Raw genomic sequence first — 17,151 nt, 5'->3', positions numbered from 1 at the left:
CTTGAGCATCCTTAGAACCATTGTTTTGAATCTGTATTTAGTAGTTTGTTTGCTTCTATTTCATTCAGTTCTTTTTCTGGAGATTTCTTCTGTTCTTTCATTTGTGACATGTTTGTCTCCACATTTTGGCTGCTTTCCTGTATTTGTTTCTGTGAATTAGGTAGAACTGCTATGTCTCCTGGAATTGGTAGAGTGGCCTTGTGTAGTAGGTACCCTGTAGGGCCCAGTGGCTCAGCCTCCCCAATTACCTGAGCTGGGCACTTCAGGTGCACCACTGTATGAGCTGTGTACACAGTCTTGCTGTAGTTGAGCCTTGATTACTGTTGATGTCACTGGGAGGAATTGACCTTCAGGCCAATTGGCAATGAGGACCAGCTGCGACTGCCTCTATGGAGCAGGACTTGCTTCAGTGGGGCTTTGGTGCTCACTGAGTCTGCCCCTTGAGTGTGCTGCTCGTGGATATGTAGAGTTGTAATCTGGTGTGGTCTGAAGCTGTCTACTGGGTGCACTGGCTTTGGGGACTCGCAGGAGGTGCAAAGACAGCAACTACAGAGGAGCTACAGAGCAATCTGCGATTGCTGTTACTTGTGTTCAGCTTGGAAGTGCCCAGGAGAGGCCAAGCTGTGAAGCAAGGCAGGCTGCTGCTAGTGCCAGGTCTTGGGTCTCTTATTAAGAGGCATAAGGCACACTGATGCTAGCTGCTGCTTGTTTGAAAGATTTTAGGAAAGTCTGAAGCCTGTGACAGGACAGGCCATTCATATGGAAAAACCACTGCAAACAGCTTGGGTGGGGTTGCAAGTTGGGTGGGGTGAGGTCTCGGAATCACCAGGGCAAAGCAAACAGTGTGAGCCAGGCTAATGAAAACTCAGATATCGCTCCTGCCAGTCAGCTCTGCGATGAGGAGAGGTCTTAGCATAGGAACAGTGAACCCTGTGAGCACCCCTGTCAGGGAGAAAGCTGCCCCTGAGTCCTTGCTCTGATGATGGACAATCCAGTTCCTCCTCACGCATTCCTGGATCCCCTGAAGCTGCTGCCCCAGTGCTGGAGCTCAGAGGGAGCAATTCTGAGTATATCCATATGCCAGCACTTTAAGAGGAACTGCTGGGACTCTGGTAGCCTCTGTGTCACTCAGCCATAATCCCTGCTAGTTTTTACAGCCTGAAGTTATGGGGACTTCACTTTCCGATACTGGAAGCCTGGGCTGAGGTGTCTGGTGTGGGGCTAAGGCAGCCGTGGGCAAACTATGGCCCACGGGCCGGATCCGGCCCGTTTGAAATGAATAAAACTAAAAAAAAAAAAAAGACCGTACCCTTTTATGTAATGATGTTTACTTTGAATTTATATTAGTTCACACAAACACTCCATCCATGCTTTTGTCCCGGCCCTCTGGTCCAGTTTAAGAACCCATTGTGGCCCTCGAGTCAAAAAGTTTGCCCACCCCTGGGCTAAGGGGTATAGTGTAGGGCTGGGACCCCTTACTCCTCACAGGAGGCCTCTGCAGCCTAGATATCTGTCCCAATTAAAAAAAAAAAAAAAAGTCACATGTGGGTGTTGAACCAGCCCGGTTCCCACCTTTGCCCCTCCTACCGGTCTTAATGTACTTTCTTCTTTACTTCTCTAGTTGTAGGACTTCCATGGAGCCAGATTTCAGGGGGTTCTGAATGATGATTGTTAGATATTTTAGCTGTAATTTTAATGTGGTTGTGGTGAGTACAGGTGTTTACCTATGCTGCGATCTTGGTGCTCCTCTTCCAATAAATTGATTTTTTAATAAAGGTGCAAAGACAATCCAATGAAGAAAGGATACTCTTTTCAATAAGTAGTGCCAGAGCAACTAGACATCCATATACATAAAAATAAACTTTGTCTCACGCCTTCTACAAAAACTAATGGAAAGTGGACCATATTTCTAAATGTAAAGCATAATACTATAAATCTTCTGGGATAAAATATAGAAAAAAATCAAATCTTTATTACCCTGTATTATGCAATGAGTTCATAAGTAGGATATCAAAAGCATTATCCATAAAAGACAGTTTATAAATTGAACTTTATCAAATTTTAAAACTTTTGCCCTCTGAAAGATACTGTTAAGAGAAGAAAAGGAAAGCTACAGACCGACAGAATATATTTGCAAGTAACATATCTAAATATATAAAGGACTTTCAAAACTCAGTGATAAGAACGTAACCCAATAAAAATTAAGCAAAAGGTCTACACCAAAATAATAACAATAATAACAACAATAGTAATAATAATAATATGGTTGGTCAAAAAAGATGAAAAGATGGTCAATATCATTTGTCCTTAGGGAAATAAATTAATACCACAATGAGATATCACTAAAAACCTATTAGAATTGCTTAAAAATAAAGACAAAAAGAAAGAAATATGCACAGGCAGTATCTAATGCTAGGGAGTATGTGGAGCAATTGCAAATAATTATTACTGGTGGGGATGCAAAATGGTCTTGCCATTGTGGAAAACAGTTTGGCAGTTTTTAAATAGCGTTTAATATACCATTATTATATGACCCAGTATTCCCACTCCTAGAATTAATCCAAGAGAAATTAAAACTCAAGTTCACACAAAATCCTATACCTGAATATTTATGGTAATTTTATTAATAATTGCCAGAAAAACGTGATTGACTTCAATGTGTACACCACAGAAAGAATTTTACTGAAGTTCATTAGTGTTCATTTGAAAATAAAAGCTATTATATAAGGAAACCCAAATGGAATACAGACGGAAACTAATGAACCCAACTGTACTATAAGTAACATAAATACACAGAAGGGGGTGGGAGGAAAAGAACTAACCTTAAGTTATTTTGGAAACAATAAACATTTTGGCTGAATATTCCTAAGACTAAAGATGAAAGGAACTCTAGTTACTTTATTTTTCATAGTGATATGGTATGGTAGTTGTGAAACTACTACATACATATATACATATATATACTAGAGACCCGGTGCAGAAAAATTTGTGCACTCGGGGGGAGGGGTGTCCCTCAGACCGGCCTGTGCCCTCTCGCAGTCTGGGACCCCTCGGGAGATAACGACCTGCTGGCTTAGGCCTGCTACCGGGTGGCAGAGGGCAGGCCCAATCCCTAGGTGCAGCCCCTGGTTGGGCTCAGAGCAGGGCTGATTGGGGAGCTGGGGCGCCTTCCCCTGTCATGCACAGAGCAGGGCGGATTGGGAGGTTGCGATGCCACCCTCAGTCACGCTCAGGGTAGGGCCGATTAGGGGGTTGGGGCACCGCCCCCTGTCACACTCAAGGCAGGGTCGATGGGGAGGTTGCGGCGCCACCCCCTGTCATGCACAGAGCAGGGCCGATCAGGGGGTTGAGGAGCTCCCCCCTGTCACTCACAGAGTAGGGCCAATAGGGGAGTTGGGGCACCGCCCCCTGTCACACACAGAGCCGCAGGGCGATTAGGGGGTTGGGGCGCCACCCTCTATCACCCACAGAGCAGGGCCAATCAGGTGGTTGGGGCGCCGCCACTGTCACACTCAGGGCAGGGCCAATGGGGAGGTTATGGCTCTACCCTGTCACACACAGAGCAGGGCCTATGGGGGGTGGGGGGGTTGGGGCCCCGCCCCCTGTCACACACAGAACTGCAGGGTGATCAGGGGGTTTGGGCGCTACCCCCTGTCACGCTGATCCCGGTGCTGGGAGGCATATTACCCTTTTACTATATAGGGTAGAGGCCTGGTGCATGGGTGGGGCTGGCTGGTTTGCCCTGAAGGGTGTCCTGGATCAGGGTGGGGATCCCCACTGGGGTGCCTGGCCAGCCTGGATGAGGGGATGAGGGCTGTTTGCAGCTGGTCACACACCCTTCAGGGTGGAGGTCCCCACTGGGGTGCCTGGCCAGTCTGGGTGAGGGGATGATGGCTGTTTGCAGCTGGTCACACACCCTTCAGGGTGGGGGTCCCCACTGGGGTGCCTGGCCAGTCTGGCTGAGGGGCTGAGGGCTGTTTTCAGGCTGGGACTGAAGCTCCCAACCGCTCCTTTTTTTCTTTTTTCTTTTTTTTATTCTGGGCCCGCTTTAGCTCTGAGGCCTCGGCTGCTGAAAACAGATTTCTGGCCTTTGTTTACCGTCTGCATTTGATACAATGTTGCGGTCCGGCTGACTTAAGCCCCGCTGAGTAAAGCAGGTTTCTGGGGTTTTTTTAGCTTCTATATTCGCAACATAGTTGCTTAGAGTTGCAGCTGAGAGGCCAGCAAGTCAGGCGGGGAACTTTGGAGTTCTCCGTCACTGAAGCAAGCAAGCCTCCCTGTTCGCATCAGCTGCCTGGCTGCCGGCCGCCATCTTGGCTGCCAGTTAATTTGCATATCTCGGCCCTACTCTGTGAGTGACAGGGGGATTAGCCAATGGGAAGGGTATCGGTAGTACGCCAATTACCATGTTTCTCTTTTATTAGTGTAGATGATATATATATGATTTGAATAAATATGTAAATGTATTGTAGATAGTGCGAATCCATTTTCTTACTGCCTAAGAAAGAAGCAAATTCCTTATTTGTAAATAAGGAAAGTGGGAAGGCTGGAAATAACCCTGTGGTGTTGGATTGGAATTGGAAGTATCAGTAGGAATCTCTCTCTCTGTCTCTCTCTCTCTCACACACACACACACACACACACAAATATACATATATAACAAGAATAGAGGATATTTACATTTAAAAGTATCTTTCCGCAGATGGCTTCTTAGATACAAGGTAGGAGCAGTAACTATAACTATGTATATTGGGGGAAAAAAACACCCAGAAAACACCTTGAGTTGGCGTGACTCAGTGTTTGAGCATCAACCTATGAACCAGGAGATCACGGTTCAATTCTTAGTCAGGGCACATGCCAGGGTTGTGGGCTCAATCCCCTAGTGTAGGATGTGCAGGAGGCAGCCAATCAATGATTCTTTCTCTCTCATCATTTATGTTTCTATTCTTATCTCCCCTTCCCTCTCTCTGAAATCAACAAAAATATATTTAAAAAAATAATAATAGGAATGCCTTTTCTTAAATGTATCAGGACTAAGGGAAATAATTGTTATAGCCTAAATCCACTGATAGAAATATGGAATCAGGGAAGGTAAGAAAGAACCCTATGGGATTGGATAGGAATTAGAGGAACTAATAACTAATTAATTAACTCTATCTGCTGCAAGATTGTAGTTACAGTGACACCCAGCTTAGCACTCAGGTCTTGAATTTCTCACTGAAAGGAACAAGAGCTCCTTGGAGGAATGGCTTATTCTCTTGTGGGGGCAGGGAACATAAAAGATAAGCCTTAGGACATCTTGTGACAGTAAGTTTAAAAAGTACTTAAAAAAAAAAAAAAAGAAGGGGTCTGTCAAATGGATACTGGACCCAGTTTGAAGGGGCTCCTCTCACTGTCCAAATCTGGAACAGTCTGAGCATCAATCTAAAGATAGTAATGGATTATAACCCATCAAATTAAAAAGGAATTCATGATTTCCATGATAGATGAGGGATGGATGGATGAAAAGGGGGCTTTTTCCTTATAGCAGAATGCTGACTGATAAATGTGAAGGGAATGGCAGAGTTGGCAAATACCATTTTGTAATCATCATAGTGAAGATTGTTTTGGGCTCGATTCTTCATTGGTTGCCAAGTTTAGGGGGAAAGTTTGATGAGCAGGACATTTACATTTAAAAGTATCTTTCCACAGATGGCTTCTTAGATACAAGGTAGGAGTAGTAACTATAACTATGTACACTGGGGAAAAAACACCCAGAAAACACCTTGAGTGGTGATGAAAATTAGTAACACCAATGAGAACAGACAGACCTTGTATACCTCCAGCTGTGATACCCTGAAGAGGATATACTATCACTTTTGTAGTATTTTGGCTGGGGATGAAAAATCAGAATCTAATCTTAAAGAAAAGTAAGAGAAGCACAAATTTAGTAGCATTCTATAAAATACCACAGTATATTCTGCCAGTGTAATGAGAGACAAAGAAAGGTTGAGGAATTGTTGTGTTTTCCGATGGTCATAGGCGATCCCTGTGAAAGGGTCGTTCGACCCCCAAAGGGGTTGCGACCCACAGGTTGAGAACCCCTGATTTAGGGACTTTATCTGTAGTGATTGTGCAAATTTTATATGAGATGATTAATAAAGAACTTTTTTTAAAAAATGAAGTGTCTTACAGATAGATAACCAGAGAACATTTTGGAAAAATAAATTCATATTCAAGCAGGACTTAGATGGATAGATCCACTTCACCCTTTATAATAAGTGGTGCAAGTTTCCATTAACACATTAAGCGCCCAACCTGTTTTGTCTTCCGGACGGAAAATATAGTGTCAGTCACTGGTGACTGACAGGGTACTTAACGTGTTAACCACTCCACTTGTCATTGAAATTGTACTGTTGGTAGTTGTTCCCAGGATCCACTTAACAGAGTGTCTTTTTTTTTTTTTTTTTAATCAACTCTATTTAGGTATCCTATATAATAAAAGGCTAATATGCAAATTGACCGAACAGCGGAACGACCGGTCGCTATTGCGTGCACTGACCACCAGGGGGAAGACGCTCAATGCAGGAGCTGCCCATTGGTGGTCAGTGCACTCCCACAGGTGGAGCGCTGCTCAGCCAGAAGCCCTGAGCCGGGCTTACGGCTGGCGAGCACAGCAGCGGTGGCGGGAACCTCTCCTGCCTCTGCAGCAGCGCTAAGGATGTTCGACTGCCAGCTTAGGCCCGTTCTCCATGGGGAATGGGCCTAAGCCATCAGTCAGACATCCCCCAAGGACTCCTGGACTGTGAGAGGGTGCAGGCTAGGCTGAGGGGGACCCCCCCCTCCCCGAGTGCACAAAATTCGTTCACTGGGCCTCTAGTATACTATAATCAAAGAAATGTAATTTTTATAGCAGGGATTGGGCCTAAGCCGGCAGTCAGACATCCCTCTCATAGTCTGGGACCCCCTCGCTCCTTACTGCCCGCCTGCAGCGGAGGTGGGAGAGGCTCCTGTCACCACTGCTGCGCTCGCCAACCATGAGCCTAGCTTCTGGCTAAGAGGCGCTCCCCCTGTGGGAGCACACTGACCGCCAGGGGCAGCTCATGCACTGAGCATCTGCCCCCTGTTGGTCAGTGTGCGTCGTAGAGACTGGTTGTTCCGCCGGCTGTCTGGTCAATTTGCATATTAGGGTTTTATTATATAGGATTTTATCCAAATGAAAGTTTCTTTTAATGTCCTGTAATATTTGGCTTTAAAGTTTTATTTAGAATTTTTTTGTCTATATTTAAAAATGAAATTGGTACCCAACTTTCTATTTTGTGCTGTTAAGTTTTAGTTATTGGATTATACTGGCTTCATAAAATTAATAGCATAGCTTTCCTCTCCCCTTTCTTCCCCCCTTATGTCCTGGAAAGTTTCCCTGGTAAAACTGTTTTCCACTCAAAACTATCTTAACTATAATTCATTGGTATTCTTTACAGTCTGCCACTATTGTTTGTTTTGCTTACATTTTCTTTAGATCAGTTTTGGTAATTTATTCTTAACTAGAAAATTGTTCATTTCATTGAGATTTCAAAATTTATTAGCATAGGCTTGTATATACTAGTCTTGTTTTGTCTCTTTGTTTATAGTTCTATTCACATTTTTATATTTTTCCTCTTAACTAGATTACTCAAAGATAAACCTGTTTTTTCTTCTAAAGTATCAGCTAATTTGATACATTTTTGTTACAGAGTTACTATTTTTAATGTTCTTTAAAAAACAATGTTTATGTTTTTTTTGACATGATAGTTTATAAATGCTTTTATTCTGAGAAAAATGATTGCTCAGATTTAATCTGTTAATGTACAATGGTTCTTTGTTTCCTTAGGCACGAGATGTGCGTACCAATGAAGTGGTGGCTATCAAAAAAATGTCTTATAGTGGAAAGCAGTCTACTGAGGTAGGTGGTGAAATATATACATTTTTACTGGTATGTTAGAGAAAGGCATACTATTTTTAATTGGGGGTAGGTGGCAATTTCTTCCAAAAAGTATAACATACATAAAGAAAAGTGTACAGATATTAAGTGTATATCTCAGTGAGTTTTCTTTCAGACACTGAATGTACCCATTTAACTTGGACCTAGAACTATAAATAGCATTACTGGCATCCCAAAAGCCTCCCAACTTGTGCCCCCTGCTTTCAGTTTTTTAAACTGTTACTTAATATATTATTCTATTTTTGTCATAGAGGGATTATCAGTTTCTAAAATAGTAAACTAGAATAAGATGTATTTCACAGTAAATATATTGGATATAATTTTTTAATGGTTTAGAGATTAACTTCAGCTTTAAACAAACTTTAAATAACAGACAGTATAGATGTAGTCTGAAAAACAGGTGGTGTGTAATAATCTGAAAAACTATAATATAAAATCGATACCACGTTGAGTATATGTTAGTTCACTAATATTCTGATTAGTTCTTTTGACATTATATTTATTCTATTTAATTGCCTAAATTTATTTTATAAAATGTAGGACGTGTCAGTCTTTAATTTAAAATTTTTTTAAATTATGGCAAAATACACAAAATTTACCAGTAAGCCATTCTTAAGTGTTAAGTGGCATTAAGGATATTCATATTGCTGTCTAAACACCACCACCATTTATCTCCAGAAATCTTTTCATTTCCTCTTGCAAAATTGAAGCTCTAATAACAACTCCTTTTCCCCCCTCCTCCAGTACTTAGAAATCACCATTCTAGTATCTATATGAATTTGACTAGTTTAGGTTAACTCATATAAGTGAATCATGTCCTTTTTACTTAACATAATGCCCTCAAAGCTTATCCATGTTGTAGTATATGAATTTCCTCCCTGTTTAAAGCTAAATAATAATTCCTGTGGTGTGTGTGTGTATGTAGATAAAACACAACATTTTGTTTATCCATTCTTCTGTTGATGGACACTTGGCTTCCTTTATCCCTTGGTTATTGTGAATGATGCTGCTATGAACATGGTATGCAAATATTTCTCTGAGTTCCTGCTTTTCAATACTTTTGGGTATGTGCTCAGAGGTAGAATTTCTGAATCAGTCTTTAATTTTTAATGATTTTGGTTTTTTACCTTTTCTGAATCTCTTCATTTTATGCTAAATCTTGTTTTTGTGATCATACTCTGGGTACAATGACACTATCATGATTATGTTGGTGTTCCATCATTTCAATTCCTAAAAATTCCTAAAACTCCAAAAAAATCTTCACTTTCCATTTCTTACAAGTTTACTCTAATTTTATTCACCATTCTCTCACACAACTTTAGAACTAGCTTTCACAGGAAGACGTGTGCTATGTTGGCATCTGATTAGGCACACCTAGAAGAAAAAGTTTCATTTAGGACATCATTTTTTTACGTCTGATATTAGTGTCCTTTATAAAAGTTTGTGGGGTTTTTTTACATTGACGAATACAAGTGTTTTGTTTTGAGAGCTTGCCTCCCAGAGCATTCAAATTTGAGAATTAAAGCCCATGAAACTCTAAATTTTGAATCTTATATCTTAAAATATTATGCAGCTATTTTGCTGTATTTTGTTGAGGACTTCTTAAATAACATAGGAGATATGTGATCTTAAATTCTAGTACAAAATATTTTTTAACGTTTTCTATTATGCTAGTTTCTCTGATTTTAGAAATATGACCCAAGTTGGGGGTAAAGCTTTAAAAAACTAAAACAAGAACAAAAAATAGATTCCTGCTTTCCATCTTATACCTACTAAGTCTGTAGACCAAAGAACCTGGTTGGGTCCTTAGAGTTCCCTGATTGCTTCTTAAGAGTTACTTTGTTTAGAATATGGCCTAAGTATGTTGTTCTGGCCAATGGTTTATCTGTATTGCTGGATAGGTGTTAGTGAAGAAAGCTCTTAGTAAAATATGTAGGAAAATGTTTTCATACTGTTTGTTTTTTTCTGTGAACTTTTCTATGTAACAACTAATTGTTCCACTAGCATTTTAGAAAGTAATGTGCATTTATGAATTTGTCTCAGAGTAATGACTTCATTTGAGTTTAAAAAACAAACAAAACCTTAACATTTGGTAGAAGATCTAAGCCAGAAACATGATAGGTGAACTTTATGGTATGTAGATTATGTCAGTAAAGCTTCAGATAAGAAAAGGGAAGTTGAATTTTGATGAAAAATCACAAAATATGGTACATTGTTTTCACCAATGTGTGGTGTGTAGTTGTAAAATATTGATAAGACTTATTTATGATAAATTTTATCAAACATTTGTCCTACCTTGAATGGAATAATTTTATAAATTATGTAATTGATTATAAACTATGAATGTAATTCCTCTTAAATTGATTATTTTGGCATTTAATTTAAATATTACAAATAAGGCAAAGCTGTATGCTCTCATTAAGCCTTAATCTAGTAATTACTTCTTTCTTACATACATTTCTAAGGAAAAGCAACTGTTCATAATTCTTTCCTTTATTCCCTTTTTTCTCCCCATAGAAATGGCAGGATATTATTAAAGAAGTCAAGTTTCTACAAAGAATAAAACATCCCAACAGTATAGAATATAAAGGCTGCTATTTACGTGAGCACACAGCATGGGTAGGTATCTGCTCTCCCCTTGCCTTAATTTTAGTTGGTTTGGGCATATAATTAATTAAATTAAGAATGTCTCACCCTGGCTGGTGTGTTTTTAGTGGCTAGACTAGAGCCTCACTCAGCCCGAATACCTAAGGGTCTTGGATTCCATTACTGGTCAAGGGCGGCACTTACCTGGGTTGCATTCCCTGTCCTGGTCGGGGCATGTGCAGGAGGCAACCAATTGATCTGTCTCTCTCACTCAGTGTTTCTTTCCCAAACTCCTTCCCTCTCGCCCTTCTATTCTTTCTAAAAATCAATGGAAAAACATATCTTTGGGTGAGGATTAACCAAAAAATAAAAGAAGTCTCAAAATTGTCCTGTGAAGCTTCAAAAACACCTTGAAATGTTATTTCATACCGAGAAAGGAAGAGTAGCTTTTCCTAGAACTCCTTTCCCTAAGCAATGAAAACTTTTGCAAGTTTACTATAGGGATTTAGCTGGCCTTTATATGAATGGTAAAATGTTCTCTGAAATTTTTAGTAGTTTATCAAACTACTAAATGGTTTCTCAAACATTGTAAAAACAATTCTATTACTAAAGGATGAAATTTATATCTTTTTGACATTATGTATTATAATCTATTTAACCACAAAGTTTTTGGTGAAGTCTTGGTGAATCCTGGTGAAATTTGAATTAATTGTGATTACTTGGCTGAGTAATACTAAAGGTAGAGAATTATTACATGAAGTAGAGATTAATTTTACCCTGTTGTTACCACTGAGGTGATAATCTAGTAATCCCATAATGGTATAGACATAATAACTATCTTAAGAAAAGGGCTAAATTTTCTTTAAACAGGAATGATCCTTTATTTTGAATAATTAATAAGCCAGAGCTGTTATCATTCTAGTGGATTGAAGTTAGATTTAGATTTGTAATGTTTGCTGCATTTTTTTAAAATATAATTTTATTGATTTCAGAGAGGAAGGGAGAGGGAAAGAGAGATAGGAACATCAATGATGAGAATCATTGATCGGATGCCTCCTGCATGCCCCTCACTGGGGATCGAGCCCACCACCTGGGCATGTGTCCTTGACCGGAATCGAACCCAGGACCTTTCAATCCACAGGCTGATGCTCTATCCACTGAGCCAAACCAGCCAGGACTGTTTGCTGCATTTTTATCCAGTTTGATTTTGGTGGTGGCTGTGGTAGTACTCCTACACTTGAGGCTATTGTTAAAGAAAAAGTACGTTGGGCTGGTTACTTCTGTCTCTCAAGTTTTTCCATCTGTAAAACATGGAAATAATAAGGCCTACCTCATAAAGTGGTTGTGAGGATTAAATTAATTAATATGTATAAAATACCTGGCACATTAGGAGGTGCTCTGTGTTTGATTTAAATGAAAAAGTTAAACTGTAACCTAAATCTGGCCGGTGTGGCTCAATAGTTGAGCACTGACCCATCAAACAGTAGGTTATTGATTTGATTCCCAGTCAGAGCACATGTCCGGGATGTGGGCTCAATACCCATTGGAAGGTGTGCAGGAGGCCTGCCGATCAATGATTTTCTTTCTTCATTGATGTTTCTATATCTCCCTTCTTCTGGAAAATCACTAAAAACATACATTCTTAAAAAGTTTAAAAATAAACTGTAACCTAAGCTTTGTACATATAGTCCCAGAGGACATTTTTCTGTTTCCTAACAATCATTATTACTACTCTAGGTTAATAGTAACAGAATATGTATATTCTTTTATAATTTTAGTTAGTAATTATGTATGAAATACACATCTTGTCATTGACTTAACCTTATGAATGCATTTAACAAATTGCTAACTGCATAAATATTTTTTTAAGGTAAATAACGAGAGTTTGTTTTATTTCAAACTATCTTCTTGATCTCCTTGGTGAATTTATCTCAAATAGTCTTTTTAATAATATATTTTAATGCTTTTATAATTTTTCTTCCCATATAGCTTGTAATGGAATATTGTTTAGGATCTGCTTCAGATTTACTGGAAGGTAGGTTTCCTTTAAATATTAAGAGAAAAAAAAGCATTAGCAAAATAAAATAAGAATTCAGTAAGAGACTTCTTAAATATCATAAAACTTTTCAAAACAGTGAAAGCCTTAACCTTTTCTAGAATCTCAGCATGGTATATACCATCCTCATTTAATGTTATCTATAATAATAAAAGCGTAATATGCTAATTAGACTGGACGTCCTTCCCGGCGTCCTTTCAGACGAAGCCCAGGCTACAAGGGAAACCTGGGTCCTGGGTGCCAGAGGGAAGCTGGTGCTGGCAGCCGGGGGAAGGAAGGCCTACTTTTGCAAGAATTTCGTGCATCCGGCCTCTAGTATAGTATAACATCAGTGAATTTTTCTCTCATTTTGCCTTAATGAGCATTTTTCTGCCTTCTTTGTCATTCAGCTTGATCTGTTCCTTCTGTTCTGAATGAAAATATCTGAGAATAAAGGGAAAACTTCTCTTTTGTTACTTTTGTTTTTATTATCACCAAATAATTGTTAAATGTTGTTAGCTTTGAAGAATATTGGCTGTAACCTCTACTTTAACAGCAAGGCACAATTGGTACTAGTTATAACATTCAGTAGCTTTGTATTACTAGTATATCTTGGGAAGCAAATCCCTTGTTGCTAAATGTTGTTAGTGTTTTAAAATTGCTCTCTCTATATCAGATATGTATATTTATTATTTTAAAAATGTTCTATATAATAATAATTCTTAAATTCTTACTTTAAGTTCACAAAAAGCCATTACAAGAAGTGGAAATAGCAGCAATTACACATGGTGCTCTCCAGGGATTAGCCTACTTGCATTCACATACTATGATCCATAGGTAAGTACACTGAAAATTGTCATGTATTAATAAGCAAATGGTTTGTTGCTTATATCAACCTGGAACTCATTACCTCTGAAATTTTCATTGGTTAAAAAATTTCAAAATCTTATAAACTCATATTTTTTAGATTGCCTTAAAAAGAACATACTAGTACACTTGCTCTCTTTGTTTAGGATAATTTTATCTTTTCTGCACATGCTGCTGGGCTTTCTGAAGCATGTGTACTTGATAGATTTGAGGTAGCAATTTAATTACAGAATTATTTAATTTGCAAAATGGAAAAGGCCATTAGGGATTATGTAGTCTTTTTTCATTTTACAAATGAAAAAACTGATGCCCCAATTTGTTTCTAATTTCTCCAAGTTTAAAAAGCTTAGGTAGATTAAACTAGAATTAAACCTTGATCTTTTTCTTTCTGCTAACTGATTATGCCAGATTTGTTCCATTGATTCTGTAACAGGGATATATAAAAGTTACTTTAAGCCTGGCCAGTATAGTTCAGTTGTTGAACGGGAATCTATGAACCAGGAGGTCACAGTTCGATTTCTGGTCAGGGCACATGCCCAGGTTGCAGGCTGGATCCCCAGTAGGGGCATGCAGGAGGCAGCCAATCAGTTATTCTCTGCCATCATTGATGTTTCTATTTCTCCCTTCCTCTCTGAAATCAATAAAAGTATATATATATATATATATATATATATTTAAAGCTACTTAAGCCCTAGCTGGTTTAGCTCAATGTATAGAGCATCGGCCTGCGGACCAAAGGGTTCTGGGTTCCATTCCTGTCAGGAGCACGTACTTTGATTGCAGGCTCCTCCCCGGCAAGGACCCTGGTCAGTACATGTGCAGGAGGCAATCAATCGATGTGTTTCTCTCACATCGATATTTCTGTTTCCCTCTCTCTTCCACGCTCTCTAAAAAAATCAATGGAAAAATATCTTTGGGTGAGGATAAACAAAAATAAATAATCAAATAAAAGGCTACTTAAGACTCTTTATGCTTTTGAGTATTAATCCGTGGTAATCCATGGTGATGGATAGTAACTTTAAACCATTTTATAATGCATTTTTTAGCATTGGTATTGCTTTTGCCTGGTTTAGAAGGAAATTAACATTTTTTAATTTTGTATGTGAATCAGGCAATACATATTAAACTATGTAGTAGAGTCATTGTGAGTTAATGGGTTGTCAATTTTTTAGATGAAAATAGTAAGAGAAACCCACATGCTAGTAAGTATACGAAAGAGATAAAATTAGAACCTAAGGTCTTCTCAACTTCAAAGCACCTCTCCTTTTTAATTTTTTAATATGTTTGTTGATTTCAGAGAAGAAGGGAGAGGGAGAGAGAAATAGAAAGAGAGAGAGTCATTGATTGGCTGCCTCCTGCACACCCCAGACTGGGGTTCGACCCTGCAACCTAGGCATGTCCCCTGATAGGGAATCAAACTGTAACCTCCCGGTTCATAGGTTGACGCTCAACCATTGAGCCACCACGGACGGGCACCTCTCCATTTTTAAAAAACAAGTGGAAGGACAATAGATTTAGTATTATATCCATCATAATAATATAGTAAGAATTGACAAGTACTTGGAAATAAAGTTTTTCTTTTCTTGAATGGTTAAGTTATATTATGGCACCCATTGGACATAAAATTCTATTATATAAATATCCATCATTTTCTTAGTTTGTGTGGAGAGTTTGTTTACTGATTTAGAAAAGTAAGCTTGAAAGTAAATTTGAAACCATCCATAGTATATTTTCCTTATATATCAGTTTTCATTTCATATTAAGTTAGATGGATTATGCTAAGCTTTGTAAATGATATGAATATTCCCTTTGTGGAAATTGGGGGCATATTTGCAACAACATGGATAAATCTAAAGCAGGGGTGGGGAATGTCTGGCCCGTTGGCTATATAAGGTACACGAAATCATTTGGTCTGGCCCTGCCAAGGCATTAGGGGTCAGTTAATTAAATGTTTGACCAAATATAGCAGGCTAATTTTTAAGTTGATAATTTTGTATGGCCCTTGAATGATGTTATAAATATCCAAATGGCCCTTGGCAGAAAAAAGGTTCCCTACCTCTGGTCTAGAGGGTACTATGCTCAGTGAAATAAGTTAAGCAGAGAAAGAAATACTGTATAGTTTCACTTATATGTGGAATCTAAAACAAAACAAAACAGAAACTGATCATTGGGATGATTACCAGAAGGGAATGGGTGGGAGGATGGCTGAAAAGGGGAAAAGGACTATAATCAATAACATTGTGATACGTTTGCACAGTGACAGATGATTACTACAGTTAGCCAGGTGATCATATTGTAAGGTATAAAAATGTCAAATCACTATATTGTACACCTGAAACTAATAAACAAATATAAGATTGTATATTACTATACTTAAATTTAAAAATTTTTTAAGTTAAATAATAAAAAATTTGGCATGAGGTTCTTGATTTTACATTAAGTGGGGTACTCAGAAATCTTATATTTATGAAGAAATGGCCAGCTAATTAAATTCTACTTTTAAAACCATTATTTGCACAAGTAAATAGGAACTCAAATATAGATTATATGCTCCAGTTGTTTGATTTCCTACCTTTTGTTTTTATTGTTATTCTGTCCTTTCTTTTAGAAAATTGTTTCTATATATTTATATGAATTTTATATTTTTTTGTTTTCTAATTTGGATCTTAATTCTTACTATTCCAATTGAAAAAGTATCCTAGAACTTATTTTTATTTTTTTCCCTACTTTACAAATTTTTGTTTGAATTTTATTGTTTTCAACATAATCTAATGAAAGAAAAAGAAATAATTTTATGTGTTCCTTAAACCCAGAGATATCAAAGCAGGAAATATTCTTCTGACAGAACCAGGCCAGGTGAAACTTGCTGACTTTGGATCTGCTTCCATGGCATCTCCTGCCAATTCTTTTGTGGGAACGCCATATTGGTAAGACTAATCCTATCTGATATTGATCCTCATAATTGAAATAGGTAATGTGTGGTTGTACCTTTTTCAGATGTCTTTTTCCTGGAAATGTAATGCTATTTTGAATGTTTTAACTTTAAGCATTATAGTTTCAAATATAGATTTGGAGTGCTACCCTTGCATCTCCTATTTTTTACTCATGGTCCACATTTTCTTTCGTATTATTATCTGTCTCATACGTTGGGTATGGAAGTGAAAAAATTTCAATAAAAATTGAAGTGGGGAGTAGATAGAAATGGTAAGTGTAAATTTGTGTTTTCTTTAGGTTTATATTTACTATATATCAGTGATCTTCAGACTAACATACCTCAAGACTGGTAGCTAACTTGGAGTTTTGGGTGTTGTTTTTTATATGTTATAGAGAATTTAAAATACACATAAAAGTCAACAAGCGCCGAAACTGGTTTGGCTCAGTGGATAGAGCGTCGGCCTGCAGACTGAAAGGTCCCAGGTTCGATTCCGGTCAAGGGCATGTACCTGGGTTGCGGGCACATCCCCAGTGGGAGATGTGCAGGAGGCTGCTGATCGATGTTTCTCGCTCATCGATGTTTCTAACTCTATCTCTCTCCCTTCCTCTCTGTAAAAAATCAATAAAATATATTTTAAAAAAACAAACAAACAAAAAAAACAACAAAAAATAAAGTCAACAAGCGTGTCCTGGCCGGGTAGCTCAGTTGGTTAGAGCATCATCCCCATGTGCTAGGGTATGGGTCCTATCCCCAGTTAGGGCACATACA

At 38.4% G+C, this 17,151-nt stretch overlaps 1 protein-coding gene across 1 annotated transcript in view; it reads left to right on the top strand.

Moving 5' to 3' along the window:
* The window catches only part of TAOK1 (TAO kinase 1), a 111,787-nt gene that overhangs the window by 42,268 nt on the left and 52,368 nt on the right, over positions 1-17,151 (top strand). Inside the window, exons 4-8 of the mRNA XM_081109557.1 lie at positions 7,850-7,921; positions 10,478-10,579; positions 12,536-12,581; positions 13,322-13,418; positions 16,262-16,375. Of these exons, the coding sequence (XP_080965683.1) occupies positions 7,850-7,921; positions 10,478-10,579; positions 12,536-12,581; positions 13,322-13,418; positions 16,262-16,375 (431 nt within the window). The remainder of the gene's footprint in view (positions 1-7,849; positions 7,922-10,477; positions 10,580-12,535; positions 12,582-13,321; positions 13,419-16,261; positions 16,376-17,151) is intronic.

The sequence above is a fragment of the Myotis nattereri genome (genome assembly GCF_964212035.1).
Source record: "Myotis nattereri genome assembly, chromosome: 16".
NCBI classification, from domain to species: domain Eukaryota; kingdom Metazoa; phylum Chordata; class Mammalia; order Chiroptera; family Vespertilionidae; genus Myotis; species Myotis nattereri.
The sequence above is the reverse complement of the archived record's forward strand: the minus strand, read 5'-3'. Positions and strand labels throughout refer to the sequence as shown.